The sequence below is a fragment of the Sycon ciliatum genome, chromosome 1, assembly GCF_964019385.1.
Source record: "Sycon ciliatum chromosome 1, ocSycCili1.1, whole genome shotgun sequence".
NCBI lineage: Eukaryota > Metazoa > Porifera > Calcarea > Leucosolenida > Sycettidae > Sycon > Sycon ciliatum.
The window spans coordinates 33191259-33211580 of NC_088643.1; the positions used below are offsets into that span (position 1 = coordinate 33191259).

Consider the following 20322-nt stretch of genomic DNA (forward strand, 5'->3'; position numbering starts at 1 on the left):
CACAGGTGACCCGGTACTATATTTTCAACCGCGTCCAAGCGCCGCCCAACCGGGTGGATTACCCGGCTCACCCGGCACTGGAGCAGACACTGAGTAGTATGTAGTTTGTTAGGCGGTCAGCCATCCGGTACGTCCGTTATCCAACAGTGCACTGACAGCGCATACTGTAAATATACAACATGTCGGCGCTACAAAATTTCGGCATTTCGGCAGCGATTTTGGCATTTCGGCAGCGATTTATTTTCGGCACGGGGTTGATACTAGTACGCATCACCAAAGCCGATGTGAAAATTTTCATCAACGTTTGAATTTCGGCATTTTGGGTCGGTGCCGAATACAGCCAAAATTAAAGGGGAAGTTAAGCCTAAAATCAAAATTTGACCAGTTGTAGTCTTCGGGGTGCTGAGTCAAATGGTCTTGGACCGAGGAAGCTGAGACACTCCCTTCCTCCTTTATTCCCAATCGTATTGTATGCAAAATGTCACTAAAAGCGCCGTTTCGTTCTTATAAAAGCACGGATGACCGCGATTGGCCCATATGTTGTAGTCTTCTGGACGCTGAGTCAACTGGTTTTGGTCCGAAAAGACTACGCTGCAGCGTTCGGCCCTCATTCCCAATCGAACATGGCTGAATAAGCGGTCATGTGCTCATGCGTACACCAGTCACCTGGTCACCGTGCCTGCAGGGTACAACTTACAACCTGTTTGGGTGAGTTCCTGACACTTGATTTGAACTTTGGTGTGAAAATTCAAAGTGAGTTGTAGCCTGCAGGCACGGTGACCAGTGGTGTATGCGTGAGCACGTGACTGCCTATTCAACCATGTTCGATCGGGAATAAGGCCCGAACGCTGCAGCGCAGCCTTCTCGGACCAAAACCAGTCGACTCGGCGTCCAAAAGACTACAACATATGGGCCAATCGCGATAATCCGTGCTTTTATAAGAACGAAATGGCGCTTTTAGTGACATTTTGCATACAAATCACCATCTAGTAGGGCACAGTCACCCAGTTTCGGTGGAAGTGGCGAGTTCGATTGGGAACAAAGGAGAAAGGGAGTGTCTCAGCTTCCTCGGACCAAGACCATTCGACTGAGCACCCCGAAGACTACAACCGGTCAAATTTTGATTTTAGGCTTAGCCTTCACTTCCCCTTGAATTAGCTGCTGAAATTGTATATTTACAGTACAGTATATATTACGGTTCTATTAAACAGTAAACTTTACTGCAAGTAAATGTGGACAGTGAGAGTCATGAACGTGGCCCTTATGCAACGTTACATGCGAGTCGGTCTATATAGCATGACCACTGTCTCAGGATATTACTACACATAGAGCATCAAAATAGGGGGAGAATCATATGTACCGTCCTTTCGTTATGTCAACACAAGATGGTTCTTTGTAGCTTCAGTCATCCAGGATATTCGTTATTCAACAGCGTCCAGTCCCGAGGGTGCCAGATAACTGACACACAACTGTAATAGATTCACCCTGTTGCAAAGGTACAATTGCATTTCTACAATCAATACTCTGCAGCTGTGCTAGTGTGCTAGTGTGTTAGTGTTCCTAGTAACACATGGCAATTTGAGCACTTACTACATTGCCCAGTCCAGTTCCAGTCATGTCAAATATCACTGTCAGCTGGTTTGATGGCTCACGGATACGCTGCGCATCCACAAGCAAAAAACACACATGCACACATACGCACACATGCACACACACATGCATGCACACACAGTCACACACACACACACACACACACACACACCATGTACACACCATGTACACACACACACACACACACACCATGTACCACATATACGCACATATATACACACAAATACGCATACACACACACACACACACATGCACATTATATACACACACATACACATATACACACACACACATACACACAGACAATCACACAGATATGAAGTGCCTGTTTGACCAGTACATCTATCAGGCGCATTATTTGAAACGTTGTTCATTGTATGCACATGGGCAATACAGTTTGTTCCAGAAACACAACAATCACATGATATTAGAAATACGGTAGGTTCAGACAAGGAAGACCACCGTCGATAACACCATAATTCATCTATTTCTAGCATAACCATGGTGTCAATCAACACCTGTTCAATGTGCCTATTTATAGTCCCAGCATAATGAAACGATCATTGATGAATTCATACGGTGTTGTTTTTAAACTGTACAGTTCTCCGTGCAAAGCACACTGAAACACAACACACTTCACAAGCCTCAGTTCTCCGTGCAAAGCACACTGAAACACAACACACTTCACAAGCCTCAGTTCTCCGTGCAAAGCACACTGAAACACAACACACTTCACAAGCCTCAGTTCTCCGTGCAAAGCACACTGAAACACAACACACTTCACAAGCCTCAGTTCTCCGTGCAAAGCACACTGAAACACAACACACTTCACAAGCCTCAGTTCTCCGTGCAAAGCACACTGAAACACAACACACTTCACAAGCCTCAGTTCTCCGTGCAAAGCACACTGAAACACAACACACTTCACAAGCCTCAGTTCTCCGTGCAAAGCACACTGAAACACAACACACTTCACAAGCCTCAGTTCTCCGTGCAAAGCACACTGAAACACAACACACTTCACAAGCCTCAGTTCTCCGTGCAAAGCACACTGAAACACAACACACTTCACAAGCCTCAGTTCTCCGTGCAAAGCACACTGAAACACAACACACTTCACAAGCCTCAGTTCTCCGTGCAAAGCACACTGAAACACAACACACTTCACAAGCCTCAGTTCTCCGTGCAAAGCACACTGAAACACAACACACTTCACAAGCCTCAGTTCTCCGTGCAAAGCACACTGAAACACAACACACTTCACATGCCTTATAATTCCCTTCTTTCCCAATAGCAGCACTTTCCTCTGCACAAAGGCAAAGGTTCGCTTCATACAGGACTTGACGGGAGAAGGAAAGACTGTGAGTCAGTGAGATAGATGTATAGATAGATGACATAGATAGATGACATAGACAGATGAACAGATGGGTGGATTAGTGCCTGCAGCACAATACTGTGACAAAACTTCTTTTTTTTTTTAAAGAACAGAGCAAATGTACCTGCTGCTCCAGTAAAAACACGAGGTACTTTTTGACTAGAAGAAATCTCTCTGCATCCTTCTTATGGAACCTGGTGTTAATTACCACTGGACACAAAACGAAAAGAAAGCAAGAAAACAGTTGTGCACATGGAAGAACTTTGGGGAAAAAATACGGAGACGACTTGCTAATCCTTCCCTATCAATGCCACGAGCCAAAGTAAAGTTAGTTAGTACAATCATGAGTGCCGCCTGTACATGCTTGCTTGGCGAGATCGACACTAGTACCTTTCAGATAAAGTGCACTTACAACATGCATTGCCTTCACGATCACGGCCGTGCAAAAAGGTAATTCCAGAGCGCACAAGCTGTTCATCCAGGTCATGGACCGTCATGCCTACAGATGAAAGAAGAAGAAGAAAAGCAATGAGTGCAGTCAAAACCATTACAATAACATAGCACTTCACTTTCAAAGAAAAATACCACCAGCAGAATGTCTGGTTCACTACTGTAAGACAAGTTATTATCACGAGTCGCAAATTTAACGATTGTCCAAAATTCATAGGTTAACGAGAAGATACGTCAACGATCTTGCAGCATTCTGGCATATCCACACACGACATATATGAAGCAGTACGGCCTCAACGAATCTTATTATAACGAAGAAATGTCATCCGTTAAAACGTTAGATTTACTTCCTCGTTATATCTACATGTCTTACAGTATTCAGTGCTGACTATGCATGTTAGCACACACGCACTCAATACATGTGACTATGCATGTTAGCACACACGCACTCAATACATGTGACTATGCATGTTAGCACACACGCACTCAATACATGTGACTATGCATGTTAGCACACACGCACTCAATACATGTGACTATGCATGTTAGCACACACGCACTCAATACATGTGACTATGCATGTTAGCACACACGCACTCAATACATGTGACTATGCATGTTAGCACACACGCACTCAATACATGTGACTATGCATGTTAGCACACACGCACTCAATACATGTGACTATGCATGTTAGCACACACGCACTCAATACATGTGACTATGCATGTTAGCACACACGCACTCAATACATGTGACTATGCATGTTAGCACACACGCACTCAATACATGTGACTATGCATGTTAGCACACACGCACTCAATACATGTGACTATGCATGTTAGCACACACGCACTCAATACATGTGACTATGCATGTTAGCACACACGCACTCAATACATGTGACTATGCATGTTAGCACACACGCACTCAATACATGTGACTATGCATGTTAGCACACACGCACTCAATACATGTGACTATGCATGTTAGCACACACGCACTCAATACATGTGACTATGCATGTTAGCACACAAGCACTCAATACATGTGACTATGCGTGTTAGCACACACGCACTCAATACATGTGACTATGCATGTTAGCACACACGCACTCAATACATGTGACTATGCATGTAACTGTTAGCACACACGCACTCAATACATGTGACTATGCATGTTAGCAAGAGTACATAACCCCCCAGAGTGTGCAACGCCGATCCAGCTCTGTGTAGGGTCTTGGTCGAGCGGAATCGGATCTTCTGATGTCATGCGTACACTTCACACCAGCGCAAGGCCGGTCTCGAGGCAGGGCACCATTGTTTTTGATCCAAGAGTACCCGCGACTCCCCGGGTTCCCCTCAGATGTGTACGGTATTATGACGCAAAGATCCGATTCCGCTCGACCAAGACCCTATGCAGAGCTGGATCAGGCGTTGCACACTCTGGGGGGTTATGTACTCTTGATGTTAGCACACACGCACTCAATACATGTGACTATGCATGTTAGCACACACGCACTCAATACATGTGACTATGCATGTTAGCACACACGCACTCAATACATGTGACTATGCATGTTAGCACACACGCACTCAATACATGTGACTATGCATGTTAGCACACACGCACTCAATACATGTGACTATGCATGTTAGCACACACGCACTCAATACATGTGCGTACATGTACTTCTTAAAGCCTTACCCTGTACGCCCATTTTCCGACGCCACGCCATACAATCCATCTAGATCAAACAACACAGGACCATTATTTATTAACATGCAGCAACCACAGAGCACCTCACCAGAGTCCGTACACACATTCCCGCAGAGAAACGTTGCCAATCGTGGTATGCAAGACACAGTTGTAAACAAGACCTAGGCTATCTCACTCGGGGGGAAAAAACTGCAGGCTCGTCACCAGCAACATGTTGGAAAAAATCCACAATTACTTTCAATATCTTCTCATCAGGTGGAATACAAGCAACAAGAAAATGAACGAGAACAATGAATTTAGTAGAGCAAAGAGGTGATAGAACAGTGCAAAGAAGAGTAGCCAGAAATAAAAACAGTAAAATGCGTGACCTCATACACATAGAGGAAATGACAAAAAGGTGCAAGTGTGAAGAAGCCTAACAAGCATGCAATGCAGTGCTCTTTCGCCTCTCTGCTGTACTAAATCCACTGTGTTGGAATGTGTATGAGCAAAGGTCAAGGAAGTAGCAGTTGTATCGCCCATTGACAGCATGTGAACGTGTGGAGGTCACGCATCATGACTTTACCATTTAGATGCTCTGTACTTACCCCCAGTGCACACCTTTCATGCAACACATAGGTTTTGTGATAGGAAGGAACTATCTCCTATCTTGCATTTATCACACATGTACATTGCACTTGGCACACGTGTAAACTTTCTATACACACTATACTAGTAATTATCATGCTGGCGCACTTCTTTGTTCACAGTCACACATTATTCTGTAAGGTGCGACATTAAGCTCTTGCATGGCACTAGCTGTAGCATCTTCTAGGCGCTGGTTCTTGTCACTGAACCTTCTTCTAGATTCTTGCATATTCCGCTTGTGTCTCTTGTCAGGTTGCTGATACCATTATCACCTTGCTGCTCGCTATATAGGCACACTATGGCACTCACTTGCACATTGCACGTTGGTACTTTGTACGACTTGCACTCAGGACTTCTACATGTACTGAGTTCTTGGTTCACAGAGTTGAACAAGTTCAGCAAGATCTGCAATTTGGGTTCGAAAACCTGAGGAAGTTTCTAATACAGTCTTCAAGAATGATTGTGTGAGCTGCTGTGACTAGATGAGGATCGAGTCAGCGCATTGGTTGCGGGAAAGTCTGAATTGAGAAGGGATTCGGAACACACTGTTCTCATTCACTTTCGCCTCTCTGCTGTACTAAATCCACTGTTCCCATTCACTTTCTTCTTGCCTGTATTGCAAATACAATACTAGTAATATTATTATCCTTGTGAGGTCCCTGAGGTCCCTGAAGTTTGTTCTTTTCCTAAGTGCGATTGAATGTTGTCTGCAAGAAAACCCAGGCTAACACCAAGGAATAAAACATACCAGCATGTGAAATGCTTCATCCTCGTTTCCTTGCGTGTGTATGAGGTAGTTCTGCAGGTAGGTGTCATCAGACTGGACAAGCTCCTTGTCACGCTCGTCTGGTTGTGTTTCCAGCTCTGAAGTGACAAAAAGAGCAGCTTGGCATTAGCAAGTATTGCAAAGTGTAACACAGTAGCACGAAAAGAAGATTTCTGATTGACTATCATGATGACCAGTAGTACAACCTTGAGAAGAGCTAGTGCACTGAATTTGTACTGAAAGTTGTGCATGATGAACTCCGATCTGATCACAGAGTACACGGCAATTATAATTGACTATTTTTGTACACCAGTATCAACCTTGGGGCTGGTAATTTGGTTGATTGATAGGTCTCGAAAGGGGGGCTGAGCATGTACCGTATGTTCTGCCAAAGCATGCATGTGTATACGTAGACAAGGAACACATAATAAAATGCTGGGATGTACAAGTGGCATAGTACATGCAAGCACAAGTACTTTTTCCACATTGACCGACCTCGTCCTATATGCATGGACCCCGTAACAGTACTCCAAATACTAGTAAACATACCTTATTAGTAATTACATCGCTGTATGCATTTAAAGGGGAAGTGCATCGATTTTAATAACTTAGGTCCAGAAGAAAGACAATTTGACACGGGTTCGAATGGCATATCTCTCGCTTGCATGCGATAAGCTAAACTTGCCCAAATCGCCAATTGTATGATCCACGTTGTCATAGCGACCAGCGCAGTGATGACGCACATTCTACTTAGTTCCATGAGAGAGAGAGGTCGATCACTGCAGAATTCTCTCATTTTCAATTGTCTTATTGTATTCACGATGTGAAAGAAGTGCTGTGTTCAGTGCTGTGTTCAGTGCCGTGAACTGTTTATCGGACTTCTCCTGCATTTCCCTACGCTGACTGTAGCCTAGGAAATGGTTCCTCTAGGAGAAGATGCTAGGTATTCGCCATCTCTCCTGAGAACTTTTCAGCAAACTTTTTAAAAAACTACGACATTTCGTTCGTCAATCTCCACCACCCGTCGTCTCACGTGGCTTCAGAAGATGTTACGAGAGATTCATGTAGGAGAGTCGCCAGCAAGCATCACATTCATCTTCAGGAAGTGGAAAGAGCAAACGGCATGGTCCTTGGTTGGGATAAACGCTGAATGTCTGATTTGTGCCTTTCAGCACTTGGTTCGTCACTATTTTCGCTTGTCTGCTGTCTCCGCACTCCGCCTTTCTCCTGCCGGTCACGTCCCAGTACACACCGGAGAGGACTACTAATAAACAGTTCACGGAACTAACAGTATTGAACACAGCACTTTTTCACATCGTGAATACAATAAGACCAAGTGAGAAAATTCTGCAGTGATTGACCTTCTCTCTCGCGGAGCTAAGCAGAATGTGCGTCATCACTGCGCCGGTCTCTAAGGCAACATGGATCATACAATTCGCGATTTGGCAAGTTATTGTCTTTCATTTGAACCCAACTTGAAAAGGCGATGTACTTCCCCTCTAATGACATTGTGCATGCAGGGTACTATTATAGCCAAAAGGGCGGGGGGGGGCAGGGGCCGCAGCGTGTTTTTTGTTTGTTTGTTTTTTGGCACGCATTAGCCTGGTTCACATGAGCCAAGAGAGGTTGCAAGAGGTTCACCAGCGGCGCCTCCCGGCGATATGTAAATCAAGCTATAGTATACTAGCAATAGAAAACTGATGAAGAACACATGGATCGATTGTAGTTTGTACGGTAGAGGACAAACGTCGCGAATCGCCTGTAGCAACGGCGTTGACACAGGCAGTGGAAGAGCATCATGCATGTACATGTGTCCTACCATCACTGTGTGTTGACTCGACTACCTGCTGCTGCTGCTGCTGGTAGGTACACACACTTTGTCTCCTATGGTTTTATGGGGTAATGCTTCCCCTGCCCCCCCCCCCCCCCCCCACACACACGCTATTTTTGTTCCTGCCTAGACGTACTAGAAACCTGGCATGCAACAACAGTGCCACATTTGTTTCATTAATTTTACAATCGATGTAAGCCCATGCCTTGGTCATTGACATGGGAGTTATAGAGGTTTCTTTATGAAAAACAGGGAAGCACTGCATCACAGAAATCTGCACTTGAAAAAATAATCCAGTTGGAACTCAGATGGTGAGCCAAGGACAAAAATTGTAAAATGGAAATTGTTTTAATAGTTGGTGGACTCGATCGCATAACTTGTGCCCACAATTTCCATGTTACAAATTTAATCCAGTTGGCCTGGCCTTTCTGCCTTTCTGGTATGTGGTGGACACTGTCATCGATAGCCCCGAGATACGGAAAACGAGGTTTCACAAAATGATCTTACTCTGACATTCCTCAGAAAAACGACGCCGGAGCTCCAGCAGAGCTGGACTGGAATTGTACTGCTCAAAAATGAAAACAGAATGCAACAGGACAACACTATGGTCTGGAAAAATAATTTTCCCAATTGCCCTCCAAATGCTCACTAACCACCGAAGCCATGTGTTCCGTTGTCGTATTGCAAAGGGAGCAAACGGAAAAAACACTCTTCCCGTCGTATATCTCAACACTACAACAGTTACTGTACCCAAAGCTTCTCCTGGACCAGGCTATCGAATCAATACTACATGTACCAAGATCAAGACTACACGACAAGAGTGCATAAACTCTTGATTCTTGACTCTTTGAAAGTTTGATACACGTCGTCCCAGGTCCTTGAAAGTATTTTGCTTGTTCCACGATGACATCATCGCGCAACGGTCATGCATTTTTTAAACACAATATCAAGAGTACATAAAAAAAGGTTTATTTTTGAGTCTTGACAGTCGCTATAGCGCTATCGACTGCATGTACTCTAGCTGTATAGTACTAGTAGTCGAGTCATGGCAAATAAAATGGCCAGTTTAGTAAAATGGGTGGTGTCTGACATGATTACAGTTTACCTGGTTTACTGGATAGGACTCGACTTGAATGGAGAGGAAGCTGGCACACGACAACTACTTGTAAACGCTGGGGGTGAAAACGCAACCAAATCCAATTGCACTCTTCCAGTAACTACATGACTTGTACATGCACAGTGATTCGTCCCGTGGCTCACCACACACTTGCATACTGATGCATGTATAATTATCACTCTGCTCTTGCCCAATTAATTTCAAGTCCTATCATTTCTCACCTGTACATGTATATACACAGAAGCCTTGCTTGGTAGTTTAACATGTTTTTCGATTTGACAGCATGTTACGAGGCGAGCCGGGCCCGCGGGACATGTAGTAGTTTTTATTACCAGTGCAATTTTTCCGAAGTTTGTGCTATTATTTTTCTTACTATTCTTGTATCCTCCGAGTTTTTTTGCGGCTCACTCCAAGCCTACATGTCACCAGTATAAATAACTTCTATTGTAATTTCATCATTCCCTTTACTGTAGTCACGAATTCCATTGATAATTGTAACAAGAAAACGTTCTGGAATACTTTATTCGTTGCTATGGTTGTAATATGAGCCTGAGTGTGCCGGCGTCACAGTACGGTTTCTTATTCATTGCATTATAAATCCAATTGCCGGGTTTGATTTTCTTCACTGTTCACGGTCCGTGCTCGTAGTGCTCCCTCCCGGTATTCTCGGCATTTCTTGGGTGAAGCATCACTGCATTAGTTATCACGCAGCTAACTTAATCCAGACACCATTATTGTATTTCTTTGCATACATCATCATTCATAGTAATACATACACATACTGTAAGACATGTTATTATCAGTAACGAGTCGCAAATTTAACGATTGTCCAAAATTCAAAATTATATTGTCCAAAATTCATAGGTTAATTTACTTAATTAACGAGAAGATACGTTACCGATCTTGCGGTCTTCAGGCGCATCTGTACATAACACATATGAGGAATTACCGCCTCAACAGAACAGTTTAGTACCGTGATAGATTGAGTACACATAGTACATAATTATGATGTACTAACGAGGAGGCACATATAATAGAACAATTTCCTAAAATTGACCAATACGTGGATTAAAGGTAACGATTCTCACTCATTCTCCACGCTCAATAGCAACACTGAATAATATGATTGTATCGATTTCTGCTTAACGTATATAAGGCTTTTACAGTACTTGAACCACCTTTTAATAGTAATAATGATTATAGCTTATGCCTACATTCGGGCGTATTGATGTACGTAATCGTTTACCCTGTCGTGCCTGCCGCGCATGCCGGCGATAGGTATTTTCTGCAAACATGTGCTCGTGTGCAACATACACTGAATGGTAAAATTATCACAACCAAGAAAAATCGGAGTCAGAGGAAAAAAGGAGTCAGAGAAAAGGAAGAGGCAGAGGAAAAAAGAGTCGGAGGAAAATGAGAGAGCCCGAAGAAAAAAGAGTCAGAGGAAAATCAGAGTGAGAGGAACAAAGACTTGAAAGAGAGGAAAAAAGAGTGAGGGGAAAAAGAGTCAAAAAAGTTTTAAAGGAAAAAAAGAACTACTGCTAGTACCAAGAGTCCATTATGGACTCTTGCTAGTACTTGTATCTGGCTAGCTATCAGCTCTCTGAGCACGTCTTGGGTGCGCACTCCAACCAACTGAGCCTTCCAACTTGGAAGGTTCTAAGCTACTACTAGTATATGAATACAAAGGAGGGGAAGGTGAGCGCAACCAAGAGTGAGAACAAGCTGAAAGTCTCAGCTGTGAAGGACGCTGGTGGATGTACATGTACATGCATGTCGATGAAGATACTGGCAAGACCATTAGTTAGACAATACGGTCAAACCGTCAAACCATGATTCAAGGACGCATAGCAACATACCACACAACTTGCGTGACTGTAAAGATTCAAAGATCAATTCGTTAGTGGACATTATAGCGTAACTTGTAGTTCCTTGGTCCTTTTCTTTACTAGGAAAAACAGAGTCATGAAAAAAGAGTCAGAGGAACCCCGAGTCCTGGCTAGCGATAGATGCTACCAAGAGTAGATACTCTTGATGCTACTAAAGTAAATTCGGGAATAAATACTATTCGATGATGCCATCTTTATTCAGCCCGTCGATTCATAGTAGTAGTAGCTTCTTTTTTTCGACCAGACGAGACCAGACGACGCTTGCGAACACCAGCACGAACAGTTCACCAGCAACACCCTACAACAGCAAGTAGTTACTCCTGACAAGCTTGCTTCGTTCCATATTGAGATAGTGGGAACTTGCTGTTGTGGGGTGTTGCTGGTGAACTGTTCGTGCTGGTGTTCGTAAGCGTCGTGTGGTCTTGTCTGGTCGAAAAAAGAAGCTACTACTACAGTACTATAAATACTATCGTCAGTTGCACCACATTGCAGTGACCTCTTACCGGTAAGAGAAGAAGCTGGTACTGACATACTTCACAAGTACTAGTCACAAGCATTTTTTTAAACAACTTGATCTTTGGAAAAGTTTTTTAAAGGGGAAGGTAAGGCTAAAATCAAAATTTCACCAGTTGCAGTTTTCGGGGTGCTGAGTCGAATGGTCTTGGTCCGAGAAAGCTGAGACGCTCCCTTCCTACTTGAATCCCAATCGAACTCGCGCACTTCCACCGAAACTGGGTGACTGCGCCCTACTAGGTGGGGATTTGTATGCAAAATGTCACCGTAAAAGCGCCATTTTGTTCTTATAAAAGCACGGATGACCGCAATTCGCCCATACACTCATACCTCGTTTATCCGGGCAGTCCGGGACCTTGCACTGCCCGTAACTTTGAAATGTCCGTAACTCCAAATCATATACATCTTGATGGGGAAAAGGCCATAATAAACATGGCATGTGACAGAACATGGCATGTGACGTCACTTTTTCCACACAAAGTGACAAAGGAGTAGTAATATTTCCACTGAAACTTGCCCCCAGGGTGCCCGGTAGACCGAAGTGCCCGTAACTTCGGGGTCCGGATAACCGAGGTATGAGTGTATGTTGTAGTCTTTTGGACGCTGAGTCGACTGGTTTTGGTGCGAAAAGGCTGCGATGCAGCGTTCCTCCTTTAATCCCAATCGAACATGGTTGAACAAGCGGTCACGTGCTCCTGGGTGCCCAAATCACCTGGTCACCACGTCAGCAGGCGACAACTTTCACACCAAGGTTCAACTCGAGTTCAACTCGAGTGACAGGACTGCACCCAAAAAAGGTCAAACAGGCTAGTAAGTTGTACCCTGCAGGCACAGTGACCAGCTGACTGGTGTACGCAGGAGCACGTGACCGCTTGTTCAACCATGTTCGATTCGGAATAAAGGAGGAACGCTGCATCGCAGCCTTTTCGGACCAAAACCAGTCGACTCAGCGACCAAAAGACTACAACATATGGGCCAATCGCGGTCATCCGTGCTTTTATAAGAACGAAATGGCGCTTTTAGTGACATTTTGCATACAAATCCCCATCTAGTAGGGCGCAGTCACCCAGGTTCGGTGGAAGTGCGCGAGTTCGATTGGGATTAAAGTAGGAAGGGAGCGTCTCAACTTCCTCGGACCACGACCATTCAACTCAGCACCCCGAAGACTACAACTGGTGAAATTTTGATTTTAGCCTTAACTTCCCCTTTAAAAAAGAGTTGAGAAGGCTCAAGAGGAAAACAAGAGAGGCAATGTAACCGGTACTGACTCGTGTCTACCGCAAAGCATGCTTGGAATACATGCATATGTGTGTCCAACTGTCCATACCGTACACTGGCATTCTCAATTTGCGTGAATGTTGACACATCGTCTGGAAAGTGCACGTTTGTTCAAGACCAGAGAGGCGGTAAGGGACCGACCTGGACCAAGTTCAATGTAGCGTGTACTTGTTGAAGCTGCCGCAAGCAAATCGGCAACAATAGCTGACCAGAGTACTGGCAATACTAGCTGCTCTACAAGGCGCTGACGGATGTCATCAGGGCATGTGAATGGCAGGCCAGTGACATTAGAATAGACAGGACATCGTGGCATGGACACAACAACTGAGTCCAGCACAGAGCGCACCGCTTCCTGAGCACTGGCCATTAGGGGAGTGTGAAACGCTCCAGCGACGGAGAGACGCTGGAGCACTGATGCTCCCATGTCTGCAGCACAGCCTTCTGCCATATCCACGAGCTGTGAGTGACCTGCCACAGTGAATGCTTCCCGTGCGAGGAAGCTGCTGATACCTGGTGTCACACAATAACAAAGTGAGCAGTGGGCAGCAACAGCATGCCAATCAGTCACGAGTATAGAGAGAGCAGAGATCCAATGATGCACATCTCCCAGTATCAGCTCAACACGCATTACTGTGAATTTACACTGCGGGTGTTTGCAACCACGAGGTAGGCGCACATAGCGGGATATCCATTTCGGAGAGTTTCTCCGCTACCAGAGGACATACAGGGGAACATTGACACAGCTTGAGCGCTTCCCACGAGAACATACTCTGTGGTGTACTCTGATTTGCAAAACACCTACAATGTGTTAATGATAGCTGGCATAGACCTCGGTCCTACCGGTACGGCCATCATACACAGACATGCTGCACGGCCTCTGCTCTAACAATTAACATTGACCTAAAACTTGACTTTAAACTGCTGCTAAGGGGCTAATGATGGAGTCCACAAATTTTGGACGTGATCGTACAAGGCATATTACGAAATTTCATGGCAACAGCCCATGGTAACCATGGAAATGGAGCATGGAATTTTCCATTCCACTGCCATGACAGGCTTAGAAAGACATTAGGTCCTCATCACGATTCATGTGCCATGGTCAAAATTCACTTTGGACAGAGTTTCTAGCGCTCCGGCAGGAGCATGTGCGGCCATTTTGACAATTGATAAAATCGCACATATGCAATGCACTGGACATAGGTTTGCATTTTGCGCCATTACTTTGCCTTACAAAGACCTCATCTCAACAATTGTTTCAAGAAAATTCTCAACCAAAAGCACTTTTGCAGCGCGATTTCTTGGTTCCTACCGGTAGGATGGTATCAGGGCTCAAACAGTTAGTCCGATTAATCGTTTGTGTAAAGATTACGAAATTACTTTTTCGAGTTCTCGGAGTACGCATTTTTACAGAGTTTTGCAGTTTTACACCGTATCGTGTACGTACACATGCATAAAGGTACACTACATAGTACCATCCGTGACAATTTGAATCAACTTCACGCTGCCGAGTGAATGAGCATGCAAACTTGTGCATGTATTAGTAGTAATTCCGCAATTTCGAACAAGTATATTGTATTCATACTATACGTGTACTGCTTAAACTAGCTGCGCGTCGGACCGCTGCAGCTTGTAGGTTATACCCGATAAACCGACCGTTAGTGTAGCAGTTAATGAAAACCGTAGCCATTTGAGCCCTAGACGGCATGCAAGCTATCATTAAAGATGCAGCCTAATTTCATTTTCTGTTTCTCAATTTATGATCATTTTCCTCAAGACAGCTGTGCGTGACAAAGTATGTGTAGCAAAATGTGAGAAAGGAGATGGACTCCACGGAAAAAATGCCCCCAGTAGTTCATGGACATACTCCATGGCGCAAAAGCTCTCTAAGATCACACCGAACATCCCCCCGTGCACTAGGTATCAAGAGAAAACGGAGAAGGCATTCATATTTCAAAGCAACTGACCTAGGTACAAGGAATCCGGAGAATTACATGGGGCTATAGACTCGAGTCTCGTCTCTTCTTTGCAACGACGACACAAGTCAATCACATCAACATGCTTCAAACCGCGCACTGACAGGATAGCGCCAGGGAAGCGATCACTGGCATCTTGCATTGCACGTCCCCGGGCTTGAATTAACTGCATACCTATTACAGAAAGGCAGGATTGAAGGCAGGGAGAAAACTTCCGTATCACAACGACTGCTATTACCCGGATTCAGGAGGAGGAGGCAGAGTAAAGTTTTATCTACAATGCAAAGCAATTACGCTATCAATTCGTAACCCGAGCACAGAAGAAAATGTTAGTTTCCAGAAGCCACGTCACATGAATGGGTCACCACCATCCTCGTATACTGTACAATACTCTACACGCAGAATACATAATTGTGGACGAGTTGACTACAATATTATAAAAAGTAGTTTCACACGACGTACGTTTCGCCGTATTGTACGTGACGGCTCATCAGGTGTGCAAATTTAACTCGGATACTGAGCCAATAATAAATGTAAAATAGAAGAGAACAACACATTCGAATGAGTTATGAAGCAACTGTCCACGACTGTAAAAAGTTAATATTAATAAGCACATAAGTGAACATTAGTGCTGCCAACCAACTGGGTCTGTTTTGCGTTCTGCGACTTCTGATTTTCCGTATTTTGACGTGTTTTTTTTGCATACACCCAATGTGCTTCTGTGTGCATTGCCATGCTTGTATCGAGTTATTTTACGCTCATATGCTTGTCGGTGGCTGGATTTGCTAGTGCAAAACAAGACCACGACATAATATATAGTGCTACGCGTGGTCGAAGAATGGCATGCACTCGCTTTGGCACAGGGATATTCATCGCTCAGCTTACGCTTACCATGATGCTTCTACATACATATCTGTAGCTGATCGATCTTCTTCCATTTTCCGGACCATTTTTCTTAAATTCCGTACTGCGGACGAAGGAGTGATTTTCCGTACAAATACGGAAAATGCGACCGTTTGGCAGTACTGGAAAATGTATAAAAATACAACCCATAGGGAAATAGATGTCACAAGTCTGCAAAAGGCACCTACCTGCCTTAAAACTGATGCTTTTTGTATAAATAAGAGATGTGATTTCTCCCACGCTGAAGCCTGCAACTCTCAGAGAGGGCCATGATGGTCCACCCTGAAGAAACATAGAGTAGCAGATAATCGAGAAAGCTGGGCCAAAGTTCACAGAGTTCCGAAACATCAAGTCAATGATTAAACAGCAAAGCAAGGAGGTTCGGGCTATGCAACCCACGGTCAGATATTCTCGGAAGTTGCCTAATGTGAATTCCCAATACAGTGCATGCAGAAAGTGCTGGACACAAACATATTCCAGCATGATCAGTAGAGCACCAGGTGTAAGTTAATCCTTTTCGATAGAAGTCCAAAGTGTGTCTCATGAAACACTGTACAGTATTATTGAACATGGGGCCAAACCGAAAACGCCTCTCGTTTCGGGTAACCCGACCGATCGTGTTTTTGAGCACCAACTGAAACTTTCTTTATGTGCAGGTGGTATTTGCTTGCGCGAATGCATGGTCCTTTGGGACCGTTCTTTGAGTAAAGTGCAACATTAGAGATGTTCTGCTCTACGTTACGGGAACGCAACACGACGAATCCCGGGAACTTTCTTCGCGTCCCCGTAACGTAAAGAAACCTGTTCTGCTCTACGTTCACATAAGGAAATTATGTGGAATGTGTACAGGGGAATTTCCCTTTCCATATTTGGCAGTTTTTTGCCTGCATTTGAATCATGCCCAGCAGAACCGTACACATATTCTCTGCATGTACCACAACGCAGAGAACCTCATCTACGCATAGAAATCTGGACCCAATACACGCGAAGCCGTAGACTTTAACCCAGACCCCAGCTCTAAACGTGATTTCTCTACGTTTGATCAAGAGGTTTATGTACTCTTGGTTTGACGTATAGCAGAATCTCTCTTCTACTTACATTGTGTTTGTACTTTGCAGGGTCTAGCATCACGATCGTGAAGGACTACATCACTTTCTACTTTTTGAGCAGGTTGGCTGTGGTCAGCGAATGTTTTGAACACCACCAGTATGCATAATTTATAGCAACCTGGCGCTAGAGCGACGAGCTATCTTAATGTCTGTGGTGCCTCCTTTGCACCATAGATGGTAGCTCGGCTTGCTTAAAAAGCTCGTAGCTGTACTGATGGGGCCTTTATGGGCGAAACAGTTTGCTGTCTACAGCATCGGGTATCTGGAAATAAAAAGTAAACCCGGCCGACTGCTGAAATTCTGGCCATGTTACCCGACACAAAGACATTGGGCGTTTTCAATTACACATTCTGGATCCAGGCTTTATAATTCTCGGATGAACAGAATAAACGGATTGCGGCAAATAAACGAACTACACGTAATACAGTGAGTATCGTTTATAAAGTGACCGGGTGTAACGATATACAGTCAGACCTCGCTTAACCGCACACATCCGTTTTCCACGAAAATATCTGGATAGGCGAGGGAACCGGATAACCGAAAACCGTTTATGTTGGATGCATCACGTATGCTGTAAATATGTTACCAGCTATTTTCTTCCGGATGGCGAGGGATCCGAATAAAAGAGAACCGGATAAGCGAGGTCTGACTGTACCGGCTATAATGATAGAACTCGCCAAAATCAAAATCAAATCACAAAAAAATACAGCTAAAATATCACTATACACACTATTATCGGCTACACCGATATATCGCTTATTGTGATGGGCTTCAGGAAGCAAACCATATCAAATGCACAGGAAAATATCGCATATCCTGATCAAGAGTGATGATCACAAAACAAGTGTTCTTCCAATATAGTTCACTTCTTCCAAAACTGATCCAGTGTTGCCTGGATGCATCTGGCAGCAGAGTGAGCAGACGTGATCGAGAGAAAATTCTTCCCTGCATGCTGTAAGCAGCCACATGTACACGTGGCTGCTTTTCATGCTTTTTCCAGCATGTACGCATCATTTCATGCACAGTCATGTGCCATGTGTCAGTCATACATGCAAATCGGCTATAGTGATGCACCGGATATAGTGATAAGTTATCGAAAATCAAAGGGGCACGTTATATCCACTATTTACTGTAGTCGTAAAAGGGGATCACGTGGGATCCCGCACACCTTCGTGCGCATGTGGACCTAGCATGGTGTGTATGTCGAGTGCGCCAATTCTGGTGGGAGAATTAGCAATTCCGCCCGCTCTTCAGAATTGACGTCGATTCTGACGACGGAATTTGTGTAATCGAACGATGCATCCACCATAAACTAATTCTAGAACTGACCGGAATGTGTGTAATCAAACGCGCCCATTATTCAATTCGGCCTGGTTTGTTTTCTTTCTTTCTCTGCCCGTTTGTCTCTCTCTCTCTCTCTCTCTCTCTCTCTCTCTCTCTCTCTCTCTCTCTCTCTCTCTCTCTCTCTCTCTCTCTCTCTCTCTCTCTCTCTCTGTCTCTGTGTGTCTCTCTCTCTCTGTCTCTCCTCAATCATAACAGTGATTGACTTCAAGATGAGCTGACAATCACCTATGGTCATGAGCCGAATGCTCCTTACGCACATATTACTATTATCTTTGCCCTTCTTATCAGGAACCCATGTCAGTTATCCTGTTCCCGGGCAAAAAGGAATTCCACGTATGCAAAATTTCCATGATTTTGACGATTTCTTAGTGATACCTTGCATAGACCGTGGTCCTACCGGTAGAACCATCATACACAGACATGCTTAGTGGCCTGTGTTCTAATATTTGACCTAAAACGTGAACCTAAATTTTTGCTAAGGGACTAATGAAGGAGTCCACAAAATTTAGGGGGATAGTACAAGGGATATTTTTGAATTACAATCGCAACAGCCCATGGCAACTGCGAAAGTAGAGTACGGAATTTTGCACTCCACTGTCATGCCATGCTGAGAAAGACCATTATGTCCTCACCACAATCTGTCCCCACAGGATACCGCGATTCCGCGGAATTTTCCGCGTTATTGGTTATCATCCGCGTTTTCGTGAGATTTCGCATAAATCCCGCGTTATTCATGAGAATGAACAAGAAAATAGTGCATGCTGTTGAAAATGTACTACGAAGTCGTATGGGTTCATGAGTTTGTACGACAAAGTTGTATTCTTGCATGAGACTGCACGCTAAAGTTGTATCAGTGACATATCCCGTGCATAATGGCCGCATTAACCCGCATATTTGCCGCATTAACCCGCATATTTGCCACATAATGGCCTGTTTTCGCCCGCATAATTATGCGCATAATTTTAGGATTTTGTCCGCGTTATTCTGTGGGGACAGCACAATCGATGCGTCATGGTCAAACTTAAAATTCACTTTGGACATAGTTGCTAGCGCTTCAACCGGAGCACGTGCGGCATATACCGGTCTGGTATGCAACAGTAACACCATTGTACAAGGGAAAAGGTGAACGGTCTGACCCTGATTACAGACACCTATATCTCTTCTGAAAATCGTACCCAGAGTAGTCGAACAACTCCTAGCCAATGATCTGCGTGATTTCATAAATGCCACCGACTACACTAGCGCAAGACTGCCAAGAGTTTGAAGACCGTAGGAGTCGTAATATAATATTTACGACTCTCTGGTTGAAGATTATTTTGTAACGTACTCTGTCATCAACTCATGCTCAGCTAGCTCACGTTCTGAAGCGAGTATTTCCAAGCTGCTGTGAGGCTGGCCACAACGGCAGCCGGTTGACAAACGGCTGTTCGGTTTAATTCATCCGCCGGACCATCCATACATACACGAGCCAGATCATAGCCGAGTACCTCCGATGCTTCATCAAACATTTCCCTAACACTAGATTCTCTTAGTGATTCTCTGCACATTCCGACTTCTTGACTGCCCTGTCCGGGGAACAAGAACACCGATTCTAGGCCCTGGGTGTTACATGACCTGTTCCTCACAAGGGAGCAACTCAATGAGTTGACACGTAATTTTCTACCCAGGCAGCTCAACATCTCCACTTCAGTCGATCAGAATAAAAGACCCAAAAGATCAAGAAGTAGTAAAGCTGTTACATGTTCAGCGCAGTCTTTCTCTCTTTCTCAATTCTCTCACATGCAATTGTTTTCAAAATTGTCATTATTTTATACTAT

The 20322-nt window shown here is 44.3% G+C and overlaps 2 protein-coding genes across 4 annotated transcripts in view; both read right to left on the bottom strand.

The window, feature by feature from the left end:
• LOC135823577 (motile sperm domain-containing protein 2-like) overlaps positions 1–9240 on the bottom strand; it is a 28504-nt gene extending 19264 nt beyond the window's left edge. The window contains exons 1-7 of one of the 2 annotated variants that reach the window (XM_065336423.1): positions 9033–9240; positions 8887–8944; positions 6531–6646; positions 5144–5183; positions 3399–3485; positions 3111–3196; positions 1591–1659 (exon numbers count right to left, since the gene is read on the bottom strand). In XM_065336423.1, coding sequence (XP_065192495.1) covers positions 1591–1659; positions 3111–3196; positions 3399–3485; positions 5144–5183; positions 6531–6646; positions 8887–8944; positions 9033–9044 — 468 coding nt within the window. In that variant the 5' untranslated portion in view covers positions 9045–9240. Of the gene's footprint in view, positions 1–1590; positions 1660–3110; positions 3197–3398; positions 3486–5143; positions 5184–5255; positions 5387–6530; positions 6647–8886; positions 8945–9032 lie in introns of those variants that run through there. The other variant, XM_065336427.1, reaches the window with a different exon arrangement.
• Positions 9241–13152: 3912 nt separating this feature from the next.
• Positions 13153–20290, bottom strand: LOC135823541 (probable malonyl-CoA-acyl carrier protein transacylase, mitochondrial). 2 transcript variants are annotated; one of them, XM_065336391.1, is made up of 5 exons: positions 19864–20290; positions 16241–16334; positions 15141–15323; positions 13593–13686; positions 13153–13559 (listed from the first exon to the last, which is right to left on the bottom strand). In XM_065336391.1, the coding sequence occupies exons 1-5, from the start codon at positions 20182–20184 to the stop codon at positions 13241–13243; spliced, it is 1011 nt and encodes a 336-aa protein (XP_065192463.1). In that variant the 5' UTR covers positions 20185–20290; the 3' UTR covers positions 13153–13240. The 2 variants fall into 2 exon arrangements, with proteins under 2 accessions (XP_065192463.1, XP_065192459.1); XM_065336387.1 differs by having other exon boundaries at positions 13153–13686.
• Positions 20291–20322: the final 32 nt, after the last annotated feature.